General features: G+C 32.2%; 3 protein-coding genes across 3 annotated transcripts; 2 read left to right on the top strand and 1 right to left on the bottom strand.

Annotated features, from left to right (window-relative positions):
- Positions 1-1,605: 1,605 nt before the first annotated feature.
- On the top strand, positions 1,606-6,855 carry LOC123659416. The gene is made up of 8 exons (XM_045594632.1): positions 1,606-1,654; positions 2,520-2,720; positions 3,187-3,273; positions 3,500-3,667; positions 4,205-4,264; positions 4,578-5,315; positions 5,714-6,383; positions 6,735-6,855. Exons 1-8 carry the CDS (start codon positions 1,606-1,608, stop codon positions 6,853-6,855), a joined length of 2,094 nt encoding a protein of 697 aa, XP_045450588.1.
- A 219-nt stretch (positions 6,856-7,074) lies between these two features.
- On the top strand, positions 7,075-9,245 carry LOC123659978 (protein JTB). The gene is made up of 4 exons (XM_045595131.1): positions 7,075-7,339; positions 7,541-7,695; positions 8,500-8,593; positions 8,743-9,245. Exons 1-4 carry the CDS (start codon positions 7,284-7,286, stop codon positions 8,906-8,908), a joined length of 471 nt encoding a protein of 156 aa, XP_045451087.1. The 5' UTR covers positions 7,075-7,283; the 3' UTR covers positions 8,909-9,245.
- Positions 9,062-10,418, bottom strand: LOC123659974 (tRNA (cytosine(38)-C(5))-methyltransferase). The gene is made up of 3 exons (XM_045595126.1): positions 10,185-10,418; positions 9,620-10,098; positions 9,062-9,545 (listed from the first exon to the last, which is right to left on the bottom strand). Exons 1-3 carry the CDS (start codon positions 10,243-10,245, stop codon positions 9,087-9,089), a joined length of 999 nt encoding a protein of 332 aa, XP_045451082.1. The 5' UTR covers positions 10,246-10,418; the 3' UTR covers positions 9,062-9,086.
- Positions 10,419-12,481: the final 2,063 nt, after the last annotated feature.

Here is a 12,481-nt window from a genome sequence, read left to right as displayed (position 1 = left end):
ATTCCCATGCAAAATAATTTTCACTATAAACGCGTTTCTCTCATGTTTCTGTGAATAAAACTCGCACTAGGCTTTCTGTTCACTTGAAGTTCTACACTTTACCTATTAAATCAAATTAAATTTAGAATAATTTAAACACAAGTCTGGTTCAAAATACGTAAAAGTGAAGAAAATGCGCTTTACGCAATATGTAATGTATAAGTATGTTTTCTTACGAATATTGCGATGCCGCGATATCATACTGCACGAGTACGCATTTAGTAATATTATTTTTATTACTGAAAAGTTGAAAACAAATTAAAGAGAGAATTTGGAGAGAATATTTTTATTAGGTATTTGTATTACCATGAACTCTAAAAACAACCTAGATTAGATTGGTATTCAAGTGTCATTGATTCGTTTATTTATTGTTTGGTGGTCTAAAATTTATCACCGAAATAACATAATGGGTGAGGGAGACGTAAAAATCCGAATCAATCATTTTTAGAAAATTTTGTTTTATCTCCTATATCAGTAGTCAGTCAGTATAATCAGTGCGCTCCACTGCGCGAATCCATATTAAATTAACGTTTTACTCCAATCCAAGCGCGGGTATTTAGTGGAACACACCCAATAAGTTTTTTTTGGAGTTTATGGCCTGGTATCTAGACCTTTAGGCCAAGTCTTGAGTATTTTTATTCGATTTATTACACGCCCAATAAGTCAAGCCACACTGCCACAGATTTTCTTTATTGGCCACGTGATCACGAGATCGACTTCCAAAAAAAGGTCGTCGTTTCAAATTATCGTATAAACACTGAGGAAGGTCACTTCAAATTATTATACAAATTTCAGGCAATCAAAAAAAAGGTAATAGTACCCATATAAAATTTTCGATATGATACCTACCAAAAAGTTACTCATTTAGTAAAAGTATCGAGTACAAAATATCGGAATCGAATGGTAATGTACTCGATAACACAAAGTATAGATATTTTTTTCTTGTCCGTATATATCAAAAGTATTACTATGCTCTGTGCTATATATAGTTGATTAGTTTGTCAAACTCAAAAGTGATTAATCCCATGGATTCATCATCATCACTATCCAGGGGTATGAAAGTAACAAGTACCGTAATTTTCATTGACTATACTGCCATCTATTAGACAGCTACAGCTTTCAGCACGATTTTTGAACACTTTATGCTGTAGATGGCGCTGTATATGGTGATAACTATAAGGTTTTATAATTTTAACTATTATAAATCGATAAATATTTTTAATAGGAACTTTTAATTAATTTGGCAGTAATGTTTAAGAAAAAGCCGGTTTATTATTTAACTAGCACCACTTTTGAGATTGTCTATGGCATCGAGGGTCCCTGCAACTGGTTTTTAGTTTTCACATTATCTATGATTTTCACTCCTTTTCGAAAGTTTGTGTGTTGATACCGGTTGTGTTTATTGTGCTTAATTTTATTTTTCGTGACTTCGGCGTGTTTTCTGGACTTGTTTGACTTACTCTAATTGACCTTGGCTTTTCTTTACTGGATTTGGATCTTCTTAATTTGTGTGACCTGGCTTTTTCTTACGGGACTTTGAAACTACAAAATTATTTGCACCACAGAATGGCGTCTAACAAGCGTTGGAAGTGTTATTTTGGATGTGATGCTGACGGTAAGCAATTTATTTATATAAACAACCAGTAGCCAGAACGTCTAAACAATAATCTTATTCATGTTCTTTCAGAGAATGGGTAAAGCTTTAGATTAGGTAAAACCGAATTTCGGGACCGTGGGGGGATGGGGGGGAGAGGGTGGGGAACGCTACCCTTGGTACCACTATCACACCTCGGAACCCCATGGTTATGGAGATATCCATGGTTAAAGTTTTGAGGTTAGAAGAAGAATTTCGAAAGTTAGAGGAACGCTTGGCTCCGGCGCTGCGGGAAGTGCAGCCCTTCCGCCCTTGCGTGCGAAAGCACGCTCACTCATGCTCCGTTCCGCAGCGGAGGCTCAGCCGCTCCTCTACGCATTCGTTCGCGCGCTTTCACACGGCGGGCGAGGGCTGCCCTCCCTCCGCGCCTCCGCGGCACAAAAAAAAAACACTAGGGGTAGGACAGACCAAGACCACGTGGACAGTGGGGTGCTCCGGTTCGGTTTCGGTTTTGGGTATTTTTCGAATTTCTAAACCTATATTCTAGCACGCAATGTTACTAATTTTATTAGAATATTATGTCTGACGCGTTATTTTGTTTAAAAGTGTCGATTTGTCACACAATGCAAACAGTACGAGCTCAAAGGTATTATAATAGCTTTAAATTCTTCTTCTAACCTCAAACTTTAACCATGGATATCTCCATAACCATGGGGTTTTGAGGTATGACAGTGTTACCTTGTATAGATTCCCCTACACCCTCCACCCTCCACACCCAAAAAAACCCCATAATTCGGTTTTTCTAATTCGGGTTTACCTAATCTAGATCTTAGCCGAATGTTTTCATTTGTTTGATAATTCTATATATAATTATTTGTAATTTCAGACGTTTTGCATCGGTTCCCAAATCCTGTCCAAAATGAAGAAAGATTTAAATTATGGACGAGTGTTTTGGACCCAGAAATGCAAGAAAGAGATCCACTCTATATTTACAATAGTTTAAGATTATGTAACAAACATTTTGAGAGGTGTTATCACACGCCTAGTGGGAAATTAACACGAAACGCGTTTCCAACTTTAATCACAGGTAAGTGGAAACTTATTTTTATATCAAAATGACTCGACAAACATGCAAACCTCTTTTTTTTTATACCACTAGGTCGACAAACAAGCGTACGACTCACCTGATGGTAAGAGATTACCGTAGCTTATAGACGCTTGCAACACCAGAAGCATCGCAAGCGCGTTGCCGACCCAATCCCCAATCCCCCCAGGAGCGCTGGTCACCTTACTCACCAACGGGTACACAATACAGTAATATACAAATACCCTAAAAAATATGCTGTACTAGTAACAGATTCAATGTGTTATATCAGTTACATGGGTTCTATTAACTAGTGGGCCTAGTTAGTAGGTCGATTTCTGTGTGTTAGAGCAAGGATGATGCTGAGAAGGATATAAGTTACTTAGAATTACTTTAGTTTCTGTTACTTAAATATTCATATTATGTTTTCGTATTAATTTGATTTAAATTATATTATTTGGTATTTCAGTTGCACACCAGGCGTTTAACCAACCATTACTTGTAGATGACTCATTATTAACAGAATCTTCAATTATTGATACACCACGTACGTCCGGTTAGTAGTTATGTTTATTATACATATATTATGTTGCTTCTTTTTATTTTATTTTTCTAAGCAACTTTCTTGGTTGTAAAAATGGTGAGATGCATATGACTAATTAAAGAAAATCACATCCTCATGGACCTAAAACAAAGGCACAATGCCATTATATGTCTCAGTGCTGTAATTACCTCTAGTGTAAACCTCGGCAACACACTCATTATTGCTATTTAAATTTTAGCTACACAAGAAATTACTCAACCATTACTACAGAGTGACCTGCTCATAAATTTTATTAAAGAAACATTGCCTTCTTTATCACAAGATATGGATGTAACTTCGCATGTACCAGACAATTTAGAAATTCCATCAACATCTCAACATACTATGGATGCAGGTAAGAAAAACTGTTATATTTTTATTAGGAATATTATTTTTCAAGTTGTAGTTTCATCATAAGAAGAGTATAGGAGCTTTTAAAACTAGAAGATACAGCATTGATTGATAAAAAACCCAAGATGCACAGTCTCTAAAAAAAGTTAACTCAAAACTGTCTTCAAATAATCATAAGAAGTTTGAAAAATTAATGATATATAGACATATTTTTTGAGATATTCAACCTTGTATGCATAAATTAAATTTGTATTTACAAAGGAGTGTACAAAAGTGTGTCGTGTTTGATGCATGCATTTGACACAAGCGACTCGATACTATTTGACTGAAATGAGTGCACAATTTAAAATTTTGCGCTCTTTTTGCGGTCAGTTTTGAGATGCTGAGTGTGTATCTTCGGTTATTTTATAAATCAATGAGATAAAAATATATCTTAGTCGCCTTGTACGACCCCCTCAGGATGGTATAGTATGTTAACATATTGTATTCATTCCATCACTACACGGACTTTACTATGGCCTATAAATACTTAAATCGTTTTTTTTTTTTTCAGATAAAACTATTAGTGCTAACAATACCAAAAAACTTAGAAGAAAAGTTTATAAACTCGAAAGTAGGCTAAAAAGTCTAAGTTCGAAGTGTAATGCACAGAAAAAAAAAATTGAATGCGCCAAGAATCTTTCAAATTCAAAAATATTTATTAAATACAATCGATAAGTTGCCGAAATCAATGCAGATTTTTACAAAACTACAATTAAAACATAAAAATAAACCAAGAGGAAGAAGGTATACTACCGATGAAAAAATAATGGCACTCTCCATATTTAAACAGAGCACAAAAGCATATAGTTTTTTAGAAAAATTGTTTGTGCTGCCTTCAAAGAGGCGCTTACAAAAACTATTAAGCCAAATACCGTTAAAACCAGGGATAAATGAAGACATTTTTAAACACTTAAAGAAGACTGTCTGTAGATTACCCAAAGAAAAAAGATTGTGCACACTGATCTTTGATGAGGTGGCAATAGAACCAGGGCTGTATTTTAATAAAGGTCATATCATTGGGTTTGAAGACTTTGGCTATAAAAACACTTCGAAAATCGCAGATCATGCGTTAGTGTTTATGCTAAAAAGTATCAAAGCAAAGTTTAAACAGCCAATATGCTTCACATTTTGCCAAAGTTGCACAAAAAAAGATGATCTGAAATATTTAATAAAGCTTATAATCAGAGAAATTCATAAAACGGGTCTAAAAATAATAGCTACAATATGTGACCAGTCACAAACAAATGTTAGTGTAATAAAAAGCCTCAGAGATGATACAAGGGGAGAATATTTAAGGAAAGGAAATGATTATATCTCTTTTGCCTTTGAGATTGATGGTAAAAAAATTTTTCCTCTTTTTGATACTCCACACCTTTTAAAAGGGGTGCGAAATAATTTATTAAAAAAGGATGCCTATTACATAAAAAATGGTGTCGAAAAAGTGGCAAAGTGGGCACATATTGTCATGCTATACAATGTGGATGTTGGTAAAGATGAAATAAGACTGGTCAATAAATTGACAGATTACCATGTAATTGAAAAAAAAATACCAAAAATGAAAGTAAAGTATGCTGCTCAAGTATTCAGCCAGAGAGTGTCATCAGCAATAGGTTTTTTGGCAAGTGAGTAGTAAACAAGTAATTTTTAAACAATGGTTATTTAAAACTGTTACTTAGAACTCCATCTGTGTCATTTTAATACAACACAGGTTATGTATGCCACTACTCAAATGACGCAGATAAGTAATAGCTAATGTTGCATGGCTGACTTCAATATATTTGTCCATTCCAATTTAGTCTCTTGTATTTTCATACAGAGAATTTTAATATTTTGCCTTGCGAATATCTTTGTGTTTTTCGCCAATTTTGTTATATATATATTTCAATGGTGTTATACATATAAGTAGTTAAAAATTCAAATGTCCAAACAAATTAGACGTTTACAATATTCATTGCATACTTTGATTACGGACTGACTGGTTATTAATGTTATTTAACTAATGTTTTTATTTTCTTTCCAGGGCACAATATATTACCCTCCGAGTGTGAAGATACCTCATTTTTCTTATTGACATTTGACAAATTGTTTGATTCTTTTAATGGACACTCTTATTCAGGTACCTCAAAAGAACTAGCAGGGTGTCTTAAAAACAATTCCCCTCACAAAAATTTTTGGTTGGAAGTTATACCCTTACTAAAAAGTATTCAATTTAAAAATGTTATTAAAAAAAGGGATGGCATAGAATCCATCAAATTTGAAAAAGTGCCATCTATTATAAACTGGATTTCCAACATTGAGACGTTTTTAGAAATGTGGGAATTGTTAAAAAAGGAACACCAAATATGTAATTTAATAACTAGACAGTTTAATCAAGACCCCTTAGAAAATTTCTTTTGTGGTATTAGAAGTAACGGTGTCCGAAATACAAATCCTACCTGTGCTCAATTTGTAAACGCATATAAAACACTATTAGTCAATAACTTAGTCTCACCTCATTCAGTTAACGCGAACTGTGAAGCAGACGATAATAAATGCTTGCAGTCATTATGTCACCTTTTAAATGATCCTAAAGACAGTGCTATGCAAGAGAAAAACAGTAATTTTCATATCGATAGCTTTATAGATAATTTATCTCTTCTAATTACAGTTGGCGACGATGAGCATAATGTTCTTTATAATGAATCAAAACGGTATGTTGCAGGGTATATAATTAATAAATGCCAAAAGATATTTAAATCTTGTAATATTTGCAGAAATATATTCATTAATCCCGAAAGAGACCCTGCTACATATACGTATTATCGTGATTACACGAAAAAATCATTAATATATGCAAACAATGATTTTATTGCATTAACTAGAAAAATGTATAATGTAATATTATTATGCTTAAGAGACTCTCCAAACGAGAAACAATTGGAAGAGAAAATTATTTACTTTTTAAATATCGATGTAGATTTTAACATGATTTCTTGCGATACACATAAGTCTCAGTTAATTAAGTGTATAATTAAAACTGCAATTAATATTGTCGTTCATAGTTGGTGTAAAGGTGTAAACCAATTAATAAAAGGAAAAATTGTTACTTTTGACGAAAGTGATGTGGTAAAAGCACAGGCTAGGAGTTATTATTTGAAAAAATTAAAAAAAATAAAGCAATAACTATTTAATCTTGTAGTTTTTTTGTTACCTACTAATACCTATAAATAGTATTTTGGTAGGTAAAGTACCAACAAAATCGTAAGCGCCCTCTAGTGTAACTATAGTAACTTTTGATAGCGCCATCTCTTAGGCAGCACAGAATACTTAATTTCATTTGACTCCCACTGATTTGTTAGAGTGGCTTATCTATACCCATATATTAGTGTATTATCTATGATCACTATCAGTCCATTAAAACTTCTATAGTCTTTGATTAAAACAATCTAAAAATTAAACAAAACTGTTTACAATACTTTATTACTTGGAGTTACAAATTATGTTGTAAATTGAAAAATAATATTAATTAAATTTATTCCTTGAAACATTTAAATTAAAATATAATTTCCTATTGTAATTTATGATGGAATAGTACAACGAATAAGTCGAAAATGATTGAAACCTGTTCAAAACGATGTATGCTGTTAGGAACAGTTTTGTTAGGAGTGTATGTGTTTCAACTATATTTCATTATATTTCAAATAACACACATCAATAAAACATTAACTATTGACTAAAACTATAAATGGATAGTTAAAATACAAAAATTTACATTTTATGAATCATTGGAAGAATGAATCTTAATGTAAACACTATAAATATAAATAATGTATAAAAATTTTAAATAACAATAATTGTAATATTTTAGATTAACCATTGTGGTTCTTATATTAGAATCACAATTGGCAGACACTCTCTCAGGCAGCCAAAGAATGAAAAATAAGACTTTTCCTACAGAAAATAATTCAACATGCTGGATGCATCAACCTTATTCTATTATTAGTGAATGTCATCCTTGTTCAGGTAATTTTTTTTTGTAACTGTATGCTGTATGAAGTCAACTGCATGCAATATGTCATTTAGATAAAATTTATCTAATGAAATTAATTATTTAGTTATTTTACCATTAAATGGTTAGCCTTTTCATTAAATAATGTAATTTATCTAAACAGATAAATTGAGTAGAGTTGATGCTAAAAAATAAAAATACAATCTCCTAATTAAATTTTAATTTTGAGTTAACATAGTTGAGTATTAAAATTCTAGATGTATTGTCAATTGTTACGTTGATTCAGATATATCATGCATAAAGTGTAAAAAATATTTTGAAAATATAATGTATAACATTAGAAAAAAACACATCTGTTTTTAAATGTAAATTATGAATAATGGGTTGTAAAAGTTAAATTCGTTGTCTAAAGCTGTGCGACTAAGCGATGTCAAAATATTTTATGATAAGTGGATGAGAAGACCCAGTGAGTCAGATATTTTCAGTTTTTCTTATTTGCTATTTGATTGTCAGAGAGTAACTTGTTCAAAAGCAGTTATGATTACTCCGTTTAAGTCTTCTTGTCAGAACATATATATGTGTAGTTATGTGGGTTTCACAATTTTCTTGGCTGTTCTTGAAATGTAATAATTCAAGAGTAATAATAGTACTATGTCAATATTACATTGGCAGCACTGCAGCAATTAGATTCTATATTTTTAAGGTGATAAATTCATAGAATACAGAAAAATTATTTCCCACAACTATCCTAAAAATAATAAAATGTATATTAAAAAAAAATAGTAATCAATTCATAATCTATTTTTTGTTTATTGCAGATTTTGAAATACGAAGTAAAAGTATAGGTGTATGCATACACACTAGTTTTAAAGAAATTCTAAAATGTGAAAATGGCGAAACCGTAACAAGAAGGTGGTTTAATATTTAAAATATATGTACTTATTATTTTGAGATTGAATATAGAAAAAGCTTTTTTTTTTACTTTATATACAACTAAAATAATTATTACTAATATATTTTTTTTATTTTAATGTGAAATTTAATCATAATTTTATTTTCAGCTGTGATCGAGTAGCATATTTAGAAGAAAGAGCATATTGGAAATTTACTATTTGGTCATTTGTGATTGGAATGGTATCATCATTGGCTGTAATGCTTAGGACAAGGGTTCTTAATCACAGAGCAAAGATAAGAGCTCGTCAAGTCCTGAGCAATGGATCTATTTAAATAATAATATTAATGCTAATCAAGATGAATTTTATGTAGTAATTATATAAATGTTATTTATTTGTTATTAAAATTAGGTGTATGAATAAAATATTTTGATATAATCATTAAATAGCCACAGATAAGACAAATCAGACAAAATGAAAAAAAAAATCAGTTTTAAAAATATATTTTTCAATCATTCAAAGAGTATCTTTAATAGTTCTGTAATAACTTTAACATTGACACTGTTCCCCAATAACCTGTAACACTGTTTTGTTGTAATATTTTCAGGAAATTTATAATTTTTTGGGAACATCATTAAAGAGAGAACTTCATTTGGAGTGAAAAATCTCAATTTTAATTGCTTTATTTTCTCTACAAATTCATTACTTTTATAATCAAATGTATTTGCTAGTCTTAAACAATCTTCAACTTCCTGGGGTGAAGCATCAGTATAAACAGAGCCAGTCCCTTCAACATAATGTGTATATGCCTTAGTAAAGCAGCAGGATCGTGTGGAATCCTTATAACAAATGTCCATTATATTTGCTCTCTTCAACAATTTATCACTGACTAAATATTTTTCTGGGACATTCTTTTCAATAATATCTTCTAAGGCCATACAATCTCTATAATCATTTGGAAGACTAGTTATCTAAACAATAAGAAATATACATTAAATTAAGTATATAATTTTAGTGAAAAAGAGTAAAATAAGTGAAAACTTACAACTTCCTCTTTTCTTTTGAAGTGCCATTCAGAAGTTTTTCGTCTTGCTATACAATAATATCTTAGTCTCGAATTAGGCATACCAAAGCTGGACGGACATAAGAGAAATTCTTGATAATTGTAATTACATTCTTTTAATTTATTTATATACAAATTTCTTACTGTAGAGCATTCAAAACCTTTTACATTTTCCATTAAAATATACTCTATTTTCTCTAAATGTTGTAACAATGTAATTAAGTATAAAAATGAACTAGTTCTTGTATCAGTTTCATCTAAATACTTTCCATTTCGTGAAAAAGGTTGACAAGGTGGCGACATTAGAATTGTATTCACATTAAGTTCTTTGATATACTCTGGTGTCAAGGACTGTATATTTCGATTTGATAAAAGAGTATTGGGGAAGTTACATTTATAGACATCATTGGCGACATTGTTTATATCCACAGCTAAAATGATTTGACCATTCAATCCAGACCCTAAAATAGACAAAAAGCTATTATATTAGAGAGGGATAAGTAAGTTTTACATTCACTTCATAGGTGTAATATCGTCATGTCATTACCATTCCACGCGCAATGCATGCCACCAATACCGCTGTAAAGTTCTAAGATTCTGTGAGACATTTTACTAAAACTGACAATGTAATTTAAAATAATAATAAGTAGCTATCTTATTATGATTATGATATAGTACATTTGTTTGTCATTCATTTGAAAAAAGTTCTTTTTTCATAATTAACTTTGTTATATCTACTTGTTGATTATCAATTCAGTGTCAAACAAAATTTCAAAATGCCAAGACTGTCGACGTGACATGAGACGTCACACTTTTTTTTTTTAATGAGACTAGGCTCATGAGGGTAAAATTTTTACGGATGAAACGGCAACGTTTTGATGAAACGGCAACGTTGACAAAATCGATGGCGCTAATGATGAACAGAAATCTAAAGCTTTAGATTTGTATAATTTCTTCAGTTCAGCCTATCGCAGTCCAATGCTGGACATAGGCCTATGTAATATACGCCTGCAGATCCGGGACCCTTCAATTAAAGCGGCTAAAGGTTTCCGCAGGGCTTTGGTCGGTATTGTACCCCCAAGTGCTGAAACCGACATACGGTCTAGGACTGCCTACCCGGGCGTCCTCGATATGACCCGTAAATGGGTTCCCCTGCGATCACAAAAAAAATATATATAATATATAGGTTAATACTTAATTCTGTTACGAAGCATATTAAGACTGAATTATATACACTTGTCTAAATTATTTTTGTCTTATGCATGGTGTCTTTTCTTGAAAATTCACCGGTCTAATTGAATGATAATATCACGCTGCTGAATATATCAACATAGGCCTTTTCTCTATGAACAGGAAGGGTCGGAACTTAGAACATGGAATAAGAAAAACTAGTTTTTTCTATTTCGTGGGTCGGAGGGTAATCTACCTCGCTGCTCAACTGCGAATAACTACTTTGAGTATGATCGGTATCAGGAATTAACGACCGTAAGCAAACATTTGTATTTTGTACAAATATAAATATCCATTCCTATTCCCGAGCTGGACTTAAAAGCGCGACTGTTAGTGATTAGGTACCTAGATGACACGCACCACAAGACCAAACGATTAATTATCTGCCGTCATTCTGCCGTCATATAATTAACGAATATGTATTACGTACGTATATGTAAATGATTGTGTTGATTTACTATTCTTATGCTAAAAGTCTTGTTAGATAACACCTCTTTATTATGTCGTCGGCTTTCTTAAGTATAACCCTATTAAATGTATAAGCTTTTTGTGTTAACAAATATGTACTTATTTTAAAATTGACGATATAATCAAAAATCAAAGTAATTCTAAATCTGTATTGAAATCCAATCAAGGTTTTATTGCCATTCCGATAAAGAAACAGTATTTTTGTTAAGTAAAAGCTGCATTTAGCAAATCTTAATTTGTAGACTTTCTAAGTTTTGCATTATGTAACACATCAATTACTACACCTAACAAACAAATACCTATTTTTGGTAGGTGTGATGGACAGGGTGTTAAGTTCCTCATCCACCACTGAAAAGGGAGGATCCTCCGACCAGACGGGTGTTGTGTTTGGCGGGCTACCGTCCCAACGGTTGTTGTGGGGTTCTTGTATCAATACTCAATCACTGATAACTTTGATAGCGCGATGTAAGATACGTCAGTTTTCTCTAGTTTTTGTATATCGCGAGATAGGTGACGCTACATATTTTTACGTAAATATAGTGTATTTTCATATATTTGGTGCATTTTAAAGGTCAGGTGATAATGATCATAGTCAGTCAGTCAGTCACTTCAGCCTATTGTAGTCCACTGCTGAACATAGGCCTCCACAAGTTCAAGCCAAAAATGGTGTGAACTCATGTTTGTTGCCCATAGTCACCATGCTGGGCAAGCGGGCTAGTGACCGCAGGGCTGACTTTGTCGCACCGAAGACGCTGCTGCCCGTCTTCAGCCTCCGTATTTCAAAATCAGCGTCGGATGGTTATCCCGCCCTCAGTCGGCTTTTTAAGTTCCAAGGTGGTAGTGGAACTGTGTTATCCCTTAGTCACCTCTTACGACACCCACGGGAAGAGAGGGGTTGGCTATATTATTTACTGCCGTAACCACACAGCATATTGATCACATAAAATTTTAATTAAATGAACCTCTTAATTTTTTTTTGTGCTCAAACAAATTAAATGTATTAAATTAAAGGTATATATATAATATAATTCAGTTAATACAAGTTTTTACTATAGTGTAATTTGAACAAATTGCCTTAATTTTGTGTATAACTGCACAGTTTATGACTTTATGATATACAAATTAAAATTTATCTGACAATCTTGT

The sequence above is a fragment of the Melitaea cinxia genome, chromosome 14, assembly GCF_905220565.1.
Source record: "Melitaea cinxia chromosome 14, ilMelCinx1.1, whole genome shotgun sequence".
Taxonomy (NCBI): domain Eukaryota; kingdom Metazoa; phylum Arthropoda; class Insecta; order Lepidoptera; family Nymphalidae; genus Melitaea; species Melitaea cinxia.
The sequence above is the reverse complement of the archived record's forward strand: the minus strand, read 5'-3'. Positions and strand labels throughout refer to the sequence as shown.